The 19,023-nt window shown below is 40.9% G+C and overlaps 1 protein-coding gene and 1 long non-coding RNA gene across 3 annotated transcripts in view; both read left to right on the forward strand.

Moving 5' to 3' along the window:
* Nucleotides 1–19,023, forward strand: part of src (v-src avian sarcoma (Schmidt-Ruppin A-2) viral oncogene homolog) — a 56,486-nt gene that overhangs the window by 18,041 nt on the left and 19,422 nt on the right. For both annotated transcript variants that reach the window (XM_072448852.1, XM_072448853.1), the window contains exon 2: nt 17,937–18,186. In XM_072448852.1, the coding sequence (XP_072304953.1) occupies nt 17,946–18,186 (241 nt within the window). In that variant the 5' untranslated portion in view covers nt 17,937–17,945. The remainder of the gene's footprint in view (nt 1–17,936; nt 18,187–19,023) is intronic.
* On the forward strand, nt 14,087–15,501 carry LOC140362590 (uncharacterized). Its single transcript, XR_011927112.1, has 3 exons — nt 14,087–14,137; nt 14,849–14,988; nt 15,415–15,501. It is a non-coding gene; the product is annotated as an uncharacterized lncRNA (long non-coding RNA).

Below are 19,023 nucleotides of genomic sequence, written 5' to 3' on the forward strand. Positions count from 1 at the left end.
AACAGGAAGTGAAATGATAAACCTAAAAAATTTGCTTTTCTGGGATAATTTTTCAGCAAAATTCCAAATATTGATCTTTACAGCATTTTTGTTCAATGAGTCGTCCGACCTGTAGGGGGTGCTTTAATCATGGTTCATAACTTAGACACAAAATCTAAACATTTAAATATCGATTTGAAACTTATCATAAATGTAAGAAAAAGTGTATTATAAGTTTTTCATCATGTCTTGATTTAATGTAGAAATAAAGCATTTGATTTGTAAAAACTGACAAAATTGCACATATTTGGGACATTCAAGTCTGGAAAATGGACAGAACTATTCCCCTATGATGGCACTATTCAGACAATATTATTATAATCCATCAAAAATGCACAAACATTTATGAATGAACCGAAAAAGTGCAGACAAAAGGGCGGAAATACCCTTATTTTAACAATTACAGCAATTTGTATATAACTTTTTGACTAGTTTAAAGACAAAATGCTTAATATGTATTAAATTCTCCATAACAACAACCATGATACCTAAAGTCATTGTAATTTGAGGCCTGTAAAAGCTGGTTATTATAAACTACTCTTTAGATCGGTGCATTGCCGTGTTTGTGTTTTGGCCCTTCGACTGTAACGCAGCGATGCTTATGTAACGCCGTCTTGTGGATTAGGAGCTGGAATTTACTGGTTGTTTTGCAACAAACAGAACGGGCCGAGCAGGGCAGAGCGGAGGCGGAGCTTACTTGTGTCCCGGGTCTGTTTAAGCCGGAGGAGCTGCACCCAGTCTGAACCCGAGGGACGTTCAGGGGCCACAAACATGCCTCCGCTTTTGACTTCAGTGTAAATGAGACATGAGGTTGGGACGAGACCAGTTTCCCTCGAGTCAAGGCCCGAGATCGGGTCTGCAGGACAAGTGTGCAGTTTCACAATGTTTTTATTAATTTTATTTAATATTTGTGTGTAACTCGTAAGAAAACTACTGTATTTTCCATTAAGTCGCACCTTTTTAATATAATTTTGCCCCAGGTGCGACTTTACTCCAGACCGACGAAGAATCTGCACTTCCTCTTCCTCTGGAGTTTGTAGAGTTGTTTAGAAGTGACACAGAGGAAGAAGAATTCAATGGATTTAGTGATTTGGGGTAAAACTGATGCTTTGGTAAACTTGTTAGCATGTTCTTTATGCTATAGTTATCTGAATAACTGTTCATATGTTACGTTAACATACCAGACACTTACCACAGTTCTGTCTGTGCCTCATGTAGCTGAAGGTGTTAGCGTTAGCATACGTACACCTATTCACCATGTTCTCTCATCTGTTATTATTTTAAATAAAAATAAAATTTCAAGATGAAATATCTGTTCTTGGTCTTGGATTTTATCAAATACATTTCCCCCAAAAATGCAACTTATACTCCAGTGCAACTGTTTTTTTCTTCTCTATTATGCATTTTTGTCTGGTGCAACTTCTACTCTGGTGCAATTTATAGTCCGGAAAAATACAAATGTCTTTTTTCGATTTATTTTATTTTATCTTGTGGCATGAGATCTTGCCCCGTCCCGATTTGCGTTTAATGTCCCTTAAACAACGTGTCAGGGTGTTAGCATGTTAGCGGTCGTTTTAGTCCCACGGTTAGCGAGTGACGATCTCTGGGAAAAGGCACAAAGTTTAATCTGAAAAACAAAAGTAACGACCCAGAGTCCCGCGTCGTGTCACAGCACGGCCACATTCATCGCCGTCTGTGCTCGTTTTTTTCCGGCTTGGGCGTGTCACGACCTGCTTCCTCTTCGCCGCCCCTCTTCGTTTTCACCTCGCGCGCGGCATCCAAAAAAAATGGCCCAGATGTATCGTCGCAATCCTGAAATAATTTGGTGCTTGTCGCAGTCGGATTAGGCCCCGTGGGAGAGCGGAAAATCCTCCGCCCTGATCTGTGCTGGGTTGTTAGCGCCCGTGTTAGCCGTTAGCATCGAGACGCACCAGCTGTTGTGTGGAAGAGGGTCAGGTTAGCTTAGCGTGTAAACAGAAGGTGATGGCAAAATATTATAGAGCGCCGTCCGGTTATCGTTCTCCAGATTTGTTCCGGGGCACAAGGATTTACTCAGATTGTTTTAGGTTGCGGTTTCAGACACTAGGAGAACATGCACAACATAAAGTATTATAATGTGTGTGAGGGTGTTAAAGGACGCATATTACATACTTTTTCTCTCTTTTAAACCTGTTCTAACATTGTTCCTTATCAGAAACACACCTAGAGCAGCATTTAGCTTCAGTCACACTAGTTGAATCCTGGTTGGAAAGTCCTCTCCTTCCTAGTTTTCTCGATCCGTGACGTTTTACTTGACGTTTTTTCAATCTGTTGCTTGCCTTGGATAAACTAACTAGAGTTTCTCCAGAGCATGTTTAAAAAGGCCAATAACAATATAAAAAATAATGCATAATATTTGTCCCTAACTGCTGCTGTATCGGTAACATGATATTTTAACATACTTTTTTACACAATAATTTCAGTTGAATTCAAACAAAAATGTACACGCCTCAAGTCTTTGTTTTGTCTGTTAAGTTTAGATTTTATTTCGAGAGACAAGTGCATTAACATCCACATAATGCGCCTTGAACGCAATTATAACACATTTAACACATTAATAACTTTAATTTTTTGCATCGCAAGTGAAAATCCAGACTTCTACCGTGTCCATAAACTATCCCCGGACTCGTTCTGTGCTCGAGTTGCGTTCACGACAAACACGTGGCTCTATTGTGGTTTACGGGGCCTCTTTTATTAACCTTTTCGTTCTTCATTCACTCCAGCGCCTTAGAACCTCAATGGAAAAGGGACGTGTCATTTTTAAAGTGTGAAATACTAATCCCAAGGTGACTATAAAAGTGTTTTAAAAGCAAATCAAAGCCACAAGGATGCAAACTGCCTCCACTTGAAGGTCCTGGAACTCACTATATTACAACAAACCTGGTCGACCGTGCGTTTTCCGTCCGGCGTTCTTCTTCGCAGACGGACAAAAAGTTCAGAGAGTTGGGTTCACGGCGAGAGCTGCGGTTTGTTTGCAGTGCCTGGACCTGGCTCCACGGAAACACAGATGTTTTCACATGGTAAATATTGACTTAGGTGGACGCGTTGTACCGTGGGCCCTTTAAAAACGTCGTCAGAATGTTCGAAATTCCAGAATGGAGGCGAAACGTTCCAAAACGTAACATCGTCAAATCGCAATTCTAATGGTTTCAAGCGACGATTTAGAATTTCCAGAGTAGACATGTCAGTTGGCTTTTCCATCACAATCATTTTAAATCATTGTTTTGTTGAATATATTGCAGTTATTTTCATAATTTACAGCATTCGTAGAAGGAATTAACCAAAAACAGGAAGACGATAATGCTTTTTGGTCAAATTTACATGATCTTTCTTGATTAAATCCTGGAAACGTGGGAGGACCGGGCGCGGGAGGAGGACCGGGCGCGGGAAGAGGGAGGAGGACCGGGCGCAGGAGGGCGCGGGAGGAGGCGGGAGGACCGGTCGCGGGAGGAGGCGGGAGGACCGGTCGCGGGAGGAGGCGGGAGGACCGGACGCGGGAGGAGGCGTCCGTCAACAAGTCCACAGAGTCAGCAAAGTCCGAGAAGCGGGCATGTGTTTACCCGCGGGATGGGGGCGGGGGCGGGGGCGGAGACGGGTGACGTTTACACATCCAGGAATAACGGTGTGTTTAGAGACGTCGTTTTGCTCAAGGTCGAGCTCCTAAAGCAGATTATACTTCGCTAATCAAGTGTTATTCTTTCAATTATCCTTTCAATATAGTCGAAATAGTTTAGATTTTTTCTCAAAAGTTCACCCTGTTACTCAGTGTTATTTTATATCAAAACGAGATACATTCAAATATCTAATTTTGACGTCTTCTTCTACAGTGTGTCAAATGCTTGTGCTTCCTGCTAGAGTGCCCCCCGATGGTCGTTAGCCAGTATAATCTATGAATTACACGCACTGTTGTAATGACCGCAGGGTTCAAAGCGTGGGAAAAACTTTTTTTTTCTTTTTTAAATAGAAACTTAAAACAAGAAACAAGACCAAAAAGCAGAACAACGACAATCATAATAATAATTATAATAATAAAGCCAAAATGACCACATAAAAAGTCCAACATTTAAGTCCCATTTTGTCCAGAGTTCCTGAAATTTTCAAATTATTCAAATAAAGTCTGAAGGGCAATTTTTCCATTCGTCTGATGTCACTATATTATACCAGTCTACTCTTTGTGATGGCCTTTTTCCCACTGCCAGGACCACATTCCAAAAGTATCCATTGATTGTGTCCACTGCAGGCGTTTTGAAGCCCGAGTTCTAAAGTTCAGAGCGATGGCAAATGTCAGAAACAGCCTGCAGAGCTTTGTGAACTTCAGTCCAGTATTTCTGAGCGACAGGACAGTCCCAGAACACGTCATAGTGGTGTGATTCCTGGTGTTTGTATTTCCCTGTGAGTAATGAGCGCCTCGACATTGAGTTATGATAAAAACGTGAATGAATGACACATTTCCCCAACAGAATTCCCTCCAGATGCATATTTTCTTGATCCTCCACTGGGATGAACACATATTTTCCCACTCTTCATCCGTCAAAACAAGATGACTTCTCGTTTTGATTTTTATAAACATATTTTGTAGACTTGCAGTCCAGTTTTTCCACGTGTCGCTATTGAACCGAGCGTCGGTCCGTTTGCGGCGAGTCGTCACGGGCCGATCTGCTGCAGGGAGAAGGGGAAGTGTGGACGGACAGTGAGGGGGCGTTCAGACACACATTTCCTCTATTTACGATCAAACAGACCAAACTGCGCTGACATTTGGACTTTTTATCTAACCTCATGTTTACAGCGCCGTTAAAGGCCTCTGAATTCTGTTTTTTTTATTTATTAAATTTTTATAGTTCATCAATAACCCTTCCAGTTTATACCGTATTTTCCGGACTATAAGTTATATAGTTTTGGCCGGGACGCGACTTATACTCCAGAGCAATTTATATGTGATATTATTTGTTATTTTCACACTGGCAACCACAAGAGGGCGCTCTAGGCTCCAAGCGACGCAGAAGAAGAATCTGCACTTCCTCTGGAGTTTGTGGAGTTGTTTAGAAGTGACACAGAAGAAGAAGAATTCAGTGGATTTAGTGATTTGGGGTAAAACTGATGCTTTGGTAAACTTGTTAGCATGTTCTTTATGCTAGTTATTTGAATAACTGTTCATATGTTACGTTAACATACCAGACACTTACCACAGTTCTGTCTTTGCCTCATGTAGCTGAAGATGTTAGCGTTAGCACACGTCATGTAGCTGAAGGTGTTAGCGTTAGCATACGTACACCTATTCACCATGTTCTCTGTTATTATTTTAAACTGCATTTCAAGATGAAATGTCTGTTCTTGGTTTTGGATTTTCTCAATCCTTATACTCCAGTGCGACTTATATATGTTTTGTTCTTTATTGTGCATTTTTTAGCTGGTGCAACTTATGCTCCGGAAAATACAGTATATATTTTAGTGTTTTGGTGCGTGTTCTGTCGTTGCAAGAGAATATGTGGTGAATTTAGGGACTCTGTTATTTTACACTATTTTTATCGGCGTCTGTTTATTTTTGACAACATATTTATCATATTCAGGAGAGGATTTGGGTCAGCATTAAGATTAGGGCGAGAAATGTTCGAATTCTTATGTTTTTCCCCCACATTTTTATTGGCAAATGTTTGTTTTGGACAATATCTCCTTTCACGTTCAGGATAAAATAAGGTTTAGGGTTAAAACGGCGCTTCCTCGTTTGTGCTGTTTGTCTTCTCCACATCGGTTGCTCTGGGGCTGTTGCGTTCGAACACAAAAAACTTATTTGAAACTCTGGAACCGCACGTTTATATTTAGCACAAATGTCCAGTTTTAACCGACTGGAGCCGATTCTTCTGCTCATTATTAGACATAAAAGAGAGATGACTGGAGTAATGAGTTGTGTCATTGTGTAACCTCCGACAGAAACATAAGAATACATGTCTAATTAAAGAACGTGTCTGTGTTTGTAGTTTTTGGACTGTTAAATGTACAGCACCAAAACAGACCGGGTCAAACTGGACCTTTTAGACCTGGTTCGGACCCGGTTCGGACCTGGTTTGTAAATGAGATTACCGCGATGAGACTCTGATAATCTGCACTGTAAAAACAGAGCCCTGGATTATGGAGGCTGCACTGTAAAAAAAAGAGGACAGATGTTTATTTATTAGAGATCGTTTAACTAGTTTCTTTTCTCATTTCAATTGCAGTCTGTTTGCACTGGTCAAGATGGATCTGTCTAATGTATTTGAGACTGGGATAGTACACAGTACACAGTATACTTTAACCTTATCAGGAGAGTGTTGTGTCGTACCAGGCAAAGCTCATGTGGTCGTCCCGGGGCATCTGATGTTATTAAGTCCCACTGAGGAGACTGTTATCTGTTAATCCAGAACAAGAAACTAAATCAACTGATTTGAGACCGAGATTCAGTCATTTCAGATCATCACTAATATGTTTGGAGCCGAGTTCAGAAAACTATTGAATTTATGAGAATAAACATTGCAATTGAACTAATATTATTGTCATTTACATCACGACCAAAAAGACAATAAAATCCTGAAAGTTCTTTCCTTCACACATCACAGCTCGACATATGACCTGCTCCATCAAACTTTATCAACGAGCAATTTGACTTAAACATCGAGATAAAAAAGCACTTTAGATTTAAATGTACTTTTATGAGGCTGAGCAGAAAGGACTTAATTTTACTTCTGAAATCATTGTTTATTTTAATTGAACAAAAAAAGACTCTAAATGATCACATTAACCTAATAATCTTAAACTCATGAAAAATCTGTGTATGTGTATAAAAAAACCAGCACAAATGGATAAGGTGAGATAAATACTGTTCTGGTCGACACACATGTGGATTTCTACCGCACACGTGTGTTTGAGCTCGTGTGTTTTTATACTCTGTTAAAGGTGGTATGGACGATTTTTTTCAGCAAATTTTTTATCATATTTCCTCGTGGCGTGGATAAATCATTTGTCCTGCCACGTATCAATCATAAAACGCACCTACCGCTCACCTGCAGCCGCGTCAGGCTCGTCCCCACGTTTCCACGTGCCTAAGCGCATGGATCTATCATAATATAGTTCCCTCAGTGTACGGGACAAAATGAAGACTGAGAAAGACAGTTCGAGCTGACGCAGAAGTGGACAGAAATCTACGGGAGACGAGCGATGCGATGCGCTCCATTGCGCTAATAAACAAACGCACGTGTGTGTTGTATCAGTCCACACGGGAGTGCGCATGCGCACTTCCGCCTGCGTTCTCAAATCGCCGAGAAATCGTCCATACCGCCTTTAAGCTTCCAGGTCATCAAAATGTACCCGAGCTAACGGGGCTGGGCACCCGAGCTAACGGGGCCGGGCACCCGAGCTAACGGGGCCGGGCACCCGAGCTAACGGGGCCGGGCACCCGAGCTGACGGGGCTGGGCACCCGAGCTGACGGGGCCGGGCGCCCGAGCTGACGGGGCAGGGCGCCAGAGCTAACGGGGCCCGGGCACCCGAGGTAGCGGGGCCGGGCGTCAGAGCTAACGGGGCCGGGCGCCAGAGCTAACAGGGCCGGGCGCCCGAGCTCTCGAGGCCGGGCACCCGAGCTGACGAGGCCGGGAGTTTAATCTGCCTTTTTCACAGATAAATACGTCGTTTACTGTTGAGATCTTTGTAACCGTGAACTCCAGTCATGTCCACGTCTCGTCGGTGAACTTAAAGACACTCGTGTGTTTGAGAGCTTTTCGCGCCCAATCGAGGCTCAGCACGTGTTTGTGGCGGTTAACGGGCAGCGAACATGGCGTGAGGAGAGATCTTTGGTTAGTGTCTGCGAGCGTGAAGAAGAGTGAGAAGAGTACCCCGCGGCGATGAAGGGGGGCGGCGTCTAAAAGGAGGGGGTTTTGGTTTAATTATGCATAAGATCGGCCAATGAATTCCAAATCCTCAAATCTCCAGAGCTTTGGCTGAAGGGAACGGTCTTTTAATGCGTTTCCGATGTGAAAACTACTAGACGTCGTTTTCTGTTCTAAAATGATGTGAATTTAGTGTGTTAATCTTGGTTGAGGGCATTTGGACTATTTGTTTCACATGCATTACATCATTTCAACATGATTTAGCTCAAATTAAAGATCTGGCAATGAGAAAAGAGGAAAAAAGGTCTTTATTGAAGCTTTAAGTCATCGGAATTGCACTGTAAACTGCTGAAAAACATTCCAAATTTCACTAAATTAGCTCTTATTTGATTTTGGGATTTGGTCAAACAAATATACCGTATTTTCGGACCGGAGTATAAATCACACCAGCCAAAAAATACATACACACAAGTGTGAAAATAACAAATAATATCACATAGAAGTCGCTCCGGAGTATAAGTATAAGTCGCACGTTTGTAACTGTTACTGTTACACGGCTGACGCGACCCCTTTAATGCAGACATGGCCCGGGGCGGGACAACGAGGGGGGCTGCAGGGGGGAGGCAGCAGGGGGGGACAACGAGGGGGGGGGCAGCAGGGGGGGAAGCTCTCTCTGTCCCCGGTGACCCCACTTCCTCCTCTCACGCTTCGGTTTAGTCGCTTTTGTTCAGTCGAGATGTCACACTGTCAATTAGTGTTGGTTATTGAGAGTTTGCACCATTTTTTCCCTTGTATTTTTCCATCTTGACTCGCGATTTTGTGTCATAATTTCCTCCACAAAAAGTCCAGTCCAATTCTGCTTAAGGCTTTTTGTCAGTTTGTGTTATGATGTGAGCTTTGAACATGCTGATGTAAACACGCAGTTGTGATGAACGTGAGGCAGAGATGATTGATGGACTTAAAAGCAGCACAAGAGAACTCTAGATCTCTTTAGACCTGGTTTAGTCCTGGTTTAGTCCTGGTTTAGCCCTGGCTTAGACCTGGTTTAGACCTGGTTTAGACCTGGTTTAGACCTGGTTTAGACCTGGTTTAGTCCTGGTTTAGTCCTGGTTTAGTCCTGGTTTAGTCCTGGTTTAGTCCTGGTTTAGCCCTGGCTTAGACCTGGTTTAGACCTGGTTTAGCACTGGTTTAGCCCTGGTTTGGTCCTGGTTTGGTCCTGGTTTGGTCCTGGTTTAGCCCAATTTTAGCCCTGGTTTAGCCCTGGTTTAGCCCTGGTTTAGCCCTGGTTTAACCCTGGTTTAGACCTGGTTTAGACCTGGTCTAGACCTGGTTTAGCCCTGGTTTAGCCCTGGTTTAGTCCTGGTTTGACCTGGTTTAGTCATGATTTAGCCCTGGTTTAGCCATGGTTTAGCCCTGGTTTAGACCTGGTTTAGCTCGAGTTTAGACCTGGTTTAGCACTGGTTTAGCCCTGGTTTAGTCCTGGTTTAGTCCTGGTTTAGTCCTGGTTTAGCCCTGGTTTAGTCCTGGTTTAGCCCTGGTTTAGTCCATGAATCTCTGATCTTAAATCTGAACGTTATATTAGCAAAATCCCAGCGTAGCTTCTCGTTCTGCATCGACCGCTCAAATGTGCGAGTGCAGCAAACCCTGGTTTTCCTGTTCATTAGCATTTCTCCGCTGCCCCCTGTGGTTCCTGCGTGCGATAGCAGCGGGCCCAGCCTCTTTAAATGATCCTGGGCTTTAGCGTAATGATTTCCCGCGCTAAGCTGTGATTACAGAGATACTTCATGTGTGCGAGTGGGCGGAGCCGCGGAGGAAATGAAGAAACGTGCTGAGGAGCCACAGCTATTCAAAACGTCCTTCTTCACTGTTTTATAGCAAAGCTGCACTCTGGAACTTTTCTGTTGAGATGTAATGGCTTTGCACAGTGCATTAAAGGACACAGTATGCTAAATTTACTTTTTTGAGCTTTTAACCCTGAATAACATTTCGAACTCAACCAATATATCGTATGTTGTTTTTTTTTTGTTTCATGGCTGTTGCCTACTTTGTTTTAGCAGAGTAATATTTGAAATTGTGCCTTTCTGACGCCATATTTGTTTTATTTCTACGTTTGTTTTTAAAGGACAAATATTACAGTTTGGCATCTCATGTTTTAGAACTAAAAGAAGAATTGGACGTCTGCTGTTTACCGCACCCAGGTTTTGGCTCCACCTACTGTCTGCAGAGGGATTTACACACAGTTTAACGCATGTCAGGCTGGCCTCTCACTTCTTGGTCTCAGAACGGAGTTGTACTGATCGTGATTAAATGAGAGAAATGCTTAAAACGAGTCTGGAGATGATTTATAAGTTAGAAACAACAGACGATTCGCAGAGCCAAAGAGAAAAAGTACATTTTGCATTATATGTGTAACTTGAGTACAAGTGACAAAAGCTTTATGTTGACAATATTAAAGGATTTGAACGATTTCTTCTTTTTCTTACTTGACTAATTATTTTGGTCACTACTTTTTACCCGAGTAATTAGTAAATGATTTGAACATTTGTGTTTAGAATCTCTGCAGATGGTTTCGGCCCAATAAACTTTCCACGTGGGGCCGATTTTGATAATTTCCCCCCAAATTATGTTCTGTAAATTTACTATTTCAACTCACCCACAGCCCTGTTTAACCAAAACCATATATCGGTCCGTGCTGAAGATTTGCGAACAATTTCTCATATCGGTTTATCTCCATTAACATTGTTCCCTCAATAAAAACGTACCTGGAGTTGTATTTCATCCACGCTTGTGTCATTAATCTTGTTTACGAGGTTACATTCAGATTCAAGTCCCAGAGGTTTCCTGCGCTGTGTGGAACTTCTTAAATCATAAATCAGCATTGATGGTAATGTTCATTTAAACATGTTTAATAGGGCTGCAACAATGAATCCACTAATCGTGACTAGTCAATTATAAAAAATAATCTGTTGTGTTTTGAGCATCGTAATCGTTATCTGGACTACACGGTTTATAAAACACGTACGGAAATACCTTTTTGATAGCAAAAACTACAACAAAATGTCAAAAAAAGAATAAACAATTTCAGATTTTCATGAAAAATACAGGTTATTTGTAAATATTCTCTATCTAGAAGCAGGCTTTTAGATAGATTTAAAAACACCCCGTCCAAATAATTTTGTCCCAAAAAGAACTTTAAACATTTACCGGATACGGAAGGCCAAAATTTTAATGACACTCTGCATTTAGGAGCGGCGTATCGCACCGTATTTTCCGACGCTTTTACTAAATAAAGCGCCGCTTTTTGCGCCGTCTGACGTTATGCTGTGCGCCGCTAACGAGCACCGTAATCTACGCCAGATGGCGCTCTGCGTTCTCTTAATTTAGGTCATACGCCGCTCCTATTGTGGCGGAGTGTGATCATATTGTCGCCGTGGGCGGCGCGAGCAGAAAAGTTAAACTGCGGCGCTCGCACGGACGGTGATCTGGTGAACAAGTGCCAAATAAACATTTGGGACCAGAATGGAAATCGTCAACGTTATTGTCATATAAAAATAACCTTGTGCAAATCCAGCGCGCTTTACCTAGTTTCAGCGATATTCGTCAATTTAATGAGGTTTCGATGAAATTCTGTCAAAGTGCACGAAAAAACGCGGAGCTTCGGGAAACGCGTAGCTTTGGAATACTATGGGCCAGGGCTCGGCAGCCAATCAGAGCCAAGCACACAAATTTCATCGACCAATCAGCGCGTGGCATGCAAATTTTCACTTGTAAACAGTAAACTGTCATGGCGCGGACCGTGGCGGACTATCGTCAAACGCTTCCCGGTCCGATTTAATGATAATATTCCCTTTTCTAAAATTTTCTAAAAATGACCCCATCCTTGCACTCAAAAATGCCCGTCCAAAATACGGGGAGACGGGCCTCTAGCTAAAAGCATGTCTAGAAGTCTTCATTTGTCATATTTCAACCTTTAATTGGTTGATAATCTTCACGTACAATAGAAATAATAGTTTGACTTTTGTATCAGGACTGAAATAAGTTCATGTTTACACAATATTGAATAAAAAATGCTCTACATTCTCGAGCAAAAAAGGAAACGTTGCCTTTTGACATTCAGCAGTACGCTCTTGTAAACGCTGTGAGTTCTGCCGTTTTATATCCCCTGACCCACTGCCCTGCTCCACGTCCCAGCGCATCTGTGACGGCACATGTGCAGCCGGGCCTCTGCCACGCCCTCTGCCCCCTCCTGCGTGCACTGCAAAAACGCACAAGCTCAAACCACTATACAAGGTCAAGTTTACTGCGTGATGATGAGTGGTGTGCGTATGAACGTTGAAATCATCTGAGGTGGCTACTTTTACTTGTGTTTTGAAGAAATTTTACTTTTTAGAGTAGTTTTCTGTCACCATACTTTTACTTCTATTACTTATTTTGTTTAAGGAACAACACTCTTCCGTTTCCCTCTTTGAGTACAAGTGACAAAAGCTTTGTATTGATCATATGAAAGGATTTGAACATTTGCAGTTCTTACACCTTCAGATTATTCGGATTATTTTTTGTGTCCATATATTCTTTGAAAATACCAGAATATGTACATTATTTATGAATATTTGACTACATTAACTCATAAATCATACGTCAGTTTTTAAATACATTTAAGATCCAAACTGTAGCATCGATATTATTCTTAATTGCAAATGTTGTCTTCTCTGCCGTCCTCAGGAAACTAGCATCTACTGAAGTACGGGTGATTCTAAGAGAAACTGTCTGGACTTGAGTTTATCATTTGAAGGGAATTTAACTCTAAGGAAAAAACATGAAATGATGCACAAGAATCTGGTATTTTGAATGAGAGAAACTACATCAAATCTGAAGAAGCGAAACACAAAATAATTTCATATCGTCGACATAAATCTTTTGTCACTTGTAGATTTACTCACAGTGAAAGAGAAACAAAACTCACTAGAGTAAAGGCCTGTTACACTGTACAGTATATTACTCAAGTGTGAGGAAAAGTATTGTCTCTGAAAACTACTCAAGACAAGTACAATTTATGAAAAGTGTGTCTGTAAAAAAATGTCCATAAACTAAATGAATCCAGTAAAAAAACTACTCAAATCAAGATATAAATTGCAATCTCACGTCATGTTCGGTCCTGCAGCGTTTTGCAGCGTGTGCGGTCGCGGGCGGCACGAGGATGATCTCTGTGTGAAACATGGACTGACAGCTGCACAGGCCCGTGTGGTGCGTTCAGCCCGGTGAGGAGGCCCCTCTGTGGGCTCCTCTGGTCCTCTGCATCTCCACACGACACAAGAATGTTTCTGTGAGAAAGCGAGACTAATGAAGTTCGAGCGAGGTCTTGGTTATAAAGGACAGTGGCTTCTGGAAGGTTCCCAAACTTTTCACTGACCTCTAGTACGTAACACATTTATGTTACTTTAAGATATAGAATGTTAGATTTGATACTTAATTTATCAACATTACTTTTTCCCTATTTACAATATTGTGCTACGTCTGCTCGTGTTTCTGATTCATGCTGTGTCTGATTCATACGTCATAAGGCGCTGGTACAGCTGGCAGCCCGGTGTAAACGCTCTCTCTTCTTTCTCACACTTATTGTGCTTTATCTCCTATATTTTGTAAATATAGTTAGCATATTTTTTCTATTTTACTGTACGATAGGGACACGCGCTGGAATAGTTTTTTAATTCAACTGTTTTTGACTTTTTTCGGCTGGATTTGAGCGTTTTTCGTTGCGTTCGTTGTGTTGTTGTGACGTGAGCTAGCTCCGAGCGAGCCCACCAGCCCCCCCCCCCGCGCCCTCCGGCCGCGCTAAAGTACGGCGTGTCGTCGGTACACGTCATGGATCTATTATAATATCTGGATAGGGTACGCCCCCTCTGCCTCTGGCTCCAAATTGAGTAGTGGCCACTTCGCAGAATGCAGCCTTTTGGTCGGACCATTTCAGGAGTTCGGCCTCTAAAATTACCAAACATGCTAAATTGTTTTTAGTCTAAAAATAAAATAGAAGGAAATTCACTCTTCAACTGTTTCTAAAATACTTAAAAAATACATTTTTAACCTTCCGGTGAACGGTGTACGCGCACCGAGCGCGCACGTGACCCTCATGAACGAGCCTCGGGAGAACATGTGACGGAAACTAAACACAAGCAGAAGAATGTGACCAGACGAGACCACGATACACGTAAGTTGTGTTTGAATGTCATTCCTCACGTTTCACACATCGTTCCATATGAAGTGTAAAACAACGATTACACAGTTAACACAAGTTAACACGAGCTAACGTAAGCTAAAGTTTAGCTACACAAAGATGCAATAACACGTCGTGATGGCTCGTGCTTCTGCAAATAAATAACTAATTATTTCTCTTACTAAATGTTCTATTAGACAAGAGGTTATGCACAGATCAAGGAAAACTAGAGAAAGAAGGGAAATAAAGTGATGTTTGTATTATGTGCTTTAAAACACAACCAATAATTCAAATATAACCTGCTGAAATGGGTCATATCTTACATATATAAATGTAAAGGTGTTTAAAAGTGACAGTGCTGTACTTACAGGGGCTGAGACCACATTTGAGGTTTTATTACATATTTCATAATGACGTGTGCTGTGTTTAAACAAAGCACACGCTTGTTTTCTATAGGAATGTCATGGATTTACTTCCATGGAATATGTAGAGATTTAGCAAACATGTGAGTTATGTTCTAACTTCTAAGGTTTAAACTTATGCATAAATAAATGACTTTTGGTTCTAGATTTAAAAATTAATGTGAAAAGAGGAACTTTTGTGTTACAGAGCGAAATGTAAATCTGTCAATAACATATTCCAGCTTTTCTCTGTTAAATGTGCAGAATATATCAATGTTCTAATGAGTATCTTTCTCATCTTCAGAGTGCTGACCAGTGAGTTTAGTCTGTCTGTGCTGTCCAGAGCTCTACAGGTCACTGCAGGTCACTACAGGTCACTGCAGACCCAATCACTGCAGACACAGAGTCATCTCAAGTAAACTCCTGACGACTCCAAAGCAAAAGGTATTTTAATAATAACTTCTGCCTCGACTAAAAGTAAACTGTGTAGAATCAGTATTTTGAATTTATAAAATGTCTGTTTTGTTATGACCAAAAAAACTAAATGATAATTGTTCTTCAAAAGAGCCACTGATGTGTCACATGTGTCTGTGAAGCAGCTTCAGGACAAACATATGAAGTGTATGTTATATGACTTGTATAATCTAAAACATATGAAGTGTATGTTATATGACTTGTATAATCTAAAACATATGAAGTGTATGTTATATGACTTGTATAATCTAAAACATATGAAGTGTATGTTATATGACTTGTATAATCTAAAACATATGAAGTGTATGTTATATGACTTGTATAATCTAAAACATATGAAGTGTATGTTATATGACTTGTATAATCTAAAGCTGTGACATGTTCTGTTTGTCTCAGTCATACGATGGAGCTGAACGGTGCAGTTACTGAAGTACAGAAGACTGCGTAGCCATGGAAACAAAGTCTTGTTAAATACTGAGATATTCAGTATTTAATAACTGATGTAAAAAGAGTGTTTATTTTACCATTATTATTAGTATTATTTTGTCTTACGCTGTTTTTATTTTATCTTTATTTCCCCCTCCATTCTTTATTAAGGTATGAGAGGTTCTGTCTAGAGGAGTTTTTGTTTATAAGAGTTCTTCTATTAAGATCGATCTATTAAGAGTGTTTTTTAAACTTCCTATAAGTTTTCTGTCCTTTTCCTCTGGATCTACTGTGTTGCAACAACAAAATTTCCTCATGTGTGGACAATAAAGGAATATCTTATCTTATTCAGTATGTTCTTTTTGACTTATACAGGTTGTTTTATCATTGTTAATATTTTTATGTTGCACTGAATCACCAAAGCAAGTTCCACTGTTTGTGAATTCTGTTCTTTGACAATGGAATAAACCTTTTCTGATTATATTAATGATGATAATAATAATGAACATTACACAGACTCAAACTCCTTAATAAGGGACTCCCACATTGTTGCTTTAAAACTCATTGTAGCTTTAAAACTCAACTAAAACTGGCTAAAATCAATTTATCATTTGTAGTTATAATCAGATTTGCATTTATTGAACAAGTTCATTCATGTTCATTATTTGTATTAAATACATTAATAAACAAATGTGTTTTGTATTTATTAAAGATTGACATGATAAAAAAACGACACAAAAGGAAACTGAATATAATTAAATACTGCTTAACTCAATTATGTAACAGAATCGATGATTATATTTTATATTTCTTCTCATCTGATTAAAAAAAATGCATATTGGCCAAATTATATTATGTAAATAAATAACTGAAAAGTTAATAACAAAATAAATACCCAAACCAAAAACTACAGAAAATGATGAGGACGTTATTAAACCTCTAAATGTAATTCATTGTCATTAAACCAGACTTTTTTATCTTAACACTTCTTTATAATTCTCTTAAATATCAGAGCTTTACACCATGATACATGTATATTTATAGATGGATATAACAATTCATCATTATACGTTACGTAAACAGACTATTTCAAGCCGAATTATTCCAAAAGTCGGTGTTGACTCTTCTCAGTCTTTCACGCTGCTGTGACGTGCGCGCTCCCGACGCCAAAGCCTCACGGCGATGACGTCACAAAAGTGGGAGGAGATATACCACTGTTCAGGAAGTAATGCGGAACTAAAAAACTTTTTTGGAACCATGCGCCAATGAGCAGCTCCATAGGTTTCAATGGCGGCCATCTTGGCTTCCGGGGGCTTGGTACACGTTTATATACACGTTTATATGAAAGAGGAACTTCACGAACGATCGGGACACGCACTGGAATCGCTTTAAATTAACTTGTTTTGACTTTATTCGGCTGGATTGAGTGTTTTCGTCGTGTCGTGGCGATGTGTCTTGGCTCTGAGTCCCCCGGCTCCGGCCCCGCCCCCCGGCTCCGGCCCCGCCCCCCGGCTCCGGCCCCGCCCCCCGGCCGGCGCCGTACCGCGTTTACACAAAGGAAGAACTGATGAAACTGCGGAGAACAGTCGTCTTACCCGGAGATCGTCACGTTATCCCGTCGCAATACTGACCTAACCTAATACTGATGTGCAATTCTGTCGTATGTGCAATTGCTGTTGGAATTCATGTGCAATTCATGTGCTGTCGTGACACATATTCATGTGCAATTACCGTCGGGATCACATGCAATGGTATTTATTTATTTATTTGTCTATGGGAGTTTTTATTTATTTATAGGAGATCTTCTACTGAAAGTGTTTTTCAGACTTCCTATAAGTGATCTGTTCTTCTGTATCTACCTCTGTATCTACCTGCGTTGCACCAATGAAATTTCCCCATGTGGGACAATAAAGGAATATCTTATCTTATCTTGTCTATTCTAATAAAGATAAAAAATGGTGGCTCCTAGGTCTGACAGACGAGCTGCATTTCTATCAAGCAGTGATGTGATGTGATGTGATGTGATGTTTTGCACAATTTTGGTTGCAATAAATACAAAAACTTCATTAGCATGTAGCGCTAGCGTCTGCTAACTGGTACTACTTTCCCACTGGCACCTAGAGCATGATATTGGCTCAAGCTGCATTTTCATTGTATGATTTTGGTAACATTTTGGTTGGAGCCACTATTAATCATGTGACATCCAACAAAAGGCCGTGTCTTTGGGCAACAAACGGTCTGACTAGCCTGGACTCGGGGGGGCCTGGGTTTGACTTTTCGATTGCCATCCTGATCATGACGACCTCTTAAACCTTTTCTACCATAAACCACTCCTAAACTTTACTGGGATTATAAATATTTGGGTTGATACTATGATCAGGTGCTTAGTTTGACACGATCATATTATTCAACTAATCGATACCCAAGGCTTGTCTTTAGTCTCTGTAGATGACACTGTTATTTAAATCCCATCATGCTTCTCTGTGCTGCAGGTCTAGGCGATGGGGGGCTCCAAGAGTAAGTCCAAGGACGCGGGCCAGCGGACGCGCAGCCTGGACGGGGCGCTCGGCTCCGGGTCGGGCGGTCACTCGAGCTCCACGCAGGCCAACGTCATACCAAACCGCAGCCCCACCATCGACGGAGGCCTCGGCGGGCAGCACCTCGGCGGCACGTCCGAAATCAAGCTGTTTGGAGGTGTCGACGCCAACAACATGACCTCGCCCAACAGGTGCACCATCGCAGGTGAGGAAACGCTGTAGGGCGGAGTCAAAGGTGCACTGGGTAACACCTCTGCCACCAAAATACATACTATTGTGTCTATTTTAGAATCAAAATTAAGTTGTTAAAAGTAAATCTACCGTATTTTCCGGAGTATAAGTTTCACCGGCCAAAAAATGCATAATAGAGAAGAAAAAAATATATATAAGTCACACTGGAGTATGAAATGCGGTTGCAAGTGTGAAAATAACAAATAATATCACACATAAGTCGCTCCGGAGTATAAGTATATAAGTATAAGTATATAAGTATAAGTCGCACCCCGGCCAAAACTAGGAAAAACCGACTTATAGTCCGGAAAATACGGTAAGTGCTTTTTATCTGAGCATTTATGCCTCATAACCTTTACATTATCAATCAGAAAGTATAATTTCATAAAGCTGGAGACTAGAGGAAGGCTATTTAAGGATTCCACGATTGTTTTGTGTCAATAAGCGAGAATAAGTGTGAATAACAGTTATCTTTCTTTTCACAATAAGCGTAGCACATAAAATTTGAGCTCCCAAACTGAGACAAGCCAACAGGCCAAGTTACAGGTCAGATCTGTGGAGTGCATGTTTTTCCAAGCAATAAAAAACACCTGTACTTGAATAAATGCCATAGTGTGGGATATTTCAAGGAAGGAAATTACATTTCCATGTAGTAGGGCAAAATACATAAAAGTGGCATATATATTTCTATATTTGTACTAAATGGTTTGAGGATAATGAAGTGATAGTTGTAAGTTCTCAATACACAAGCTATCACAATATTCAAAACTTCATATCATCCCCAATATACATCAGCTAACATGACCAGCGA

The sequence above is a fragment of the Eucyclogobius newberryi genome, unplaced genomic scaffold (assembly GCF_026437365.1).
Source record: "Eucyclogobius newberryi isolate DKJ021-1_F unplaced genomic scaffold, fEucNew1.0.hap1 SCAF_17, whole genome shotgun sequence".
Classification (NCBI taxonomy): Eukaryota; Metazoa; Chordata; class Actinopteri; order Gobiiformes; family Gobiidae; genus Eucyclogobius; species Eucyclogobius newberryi.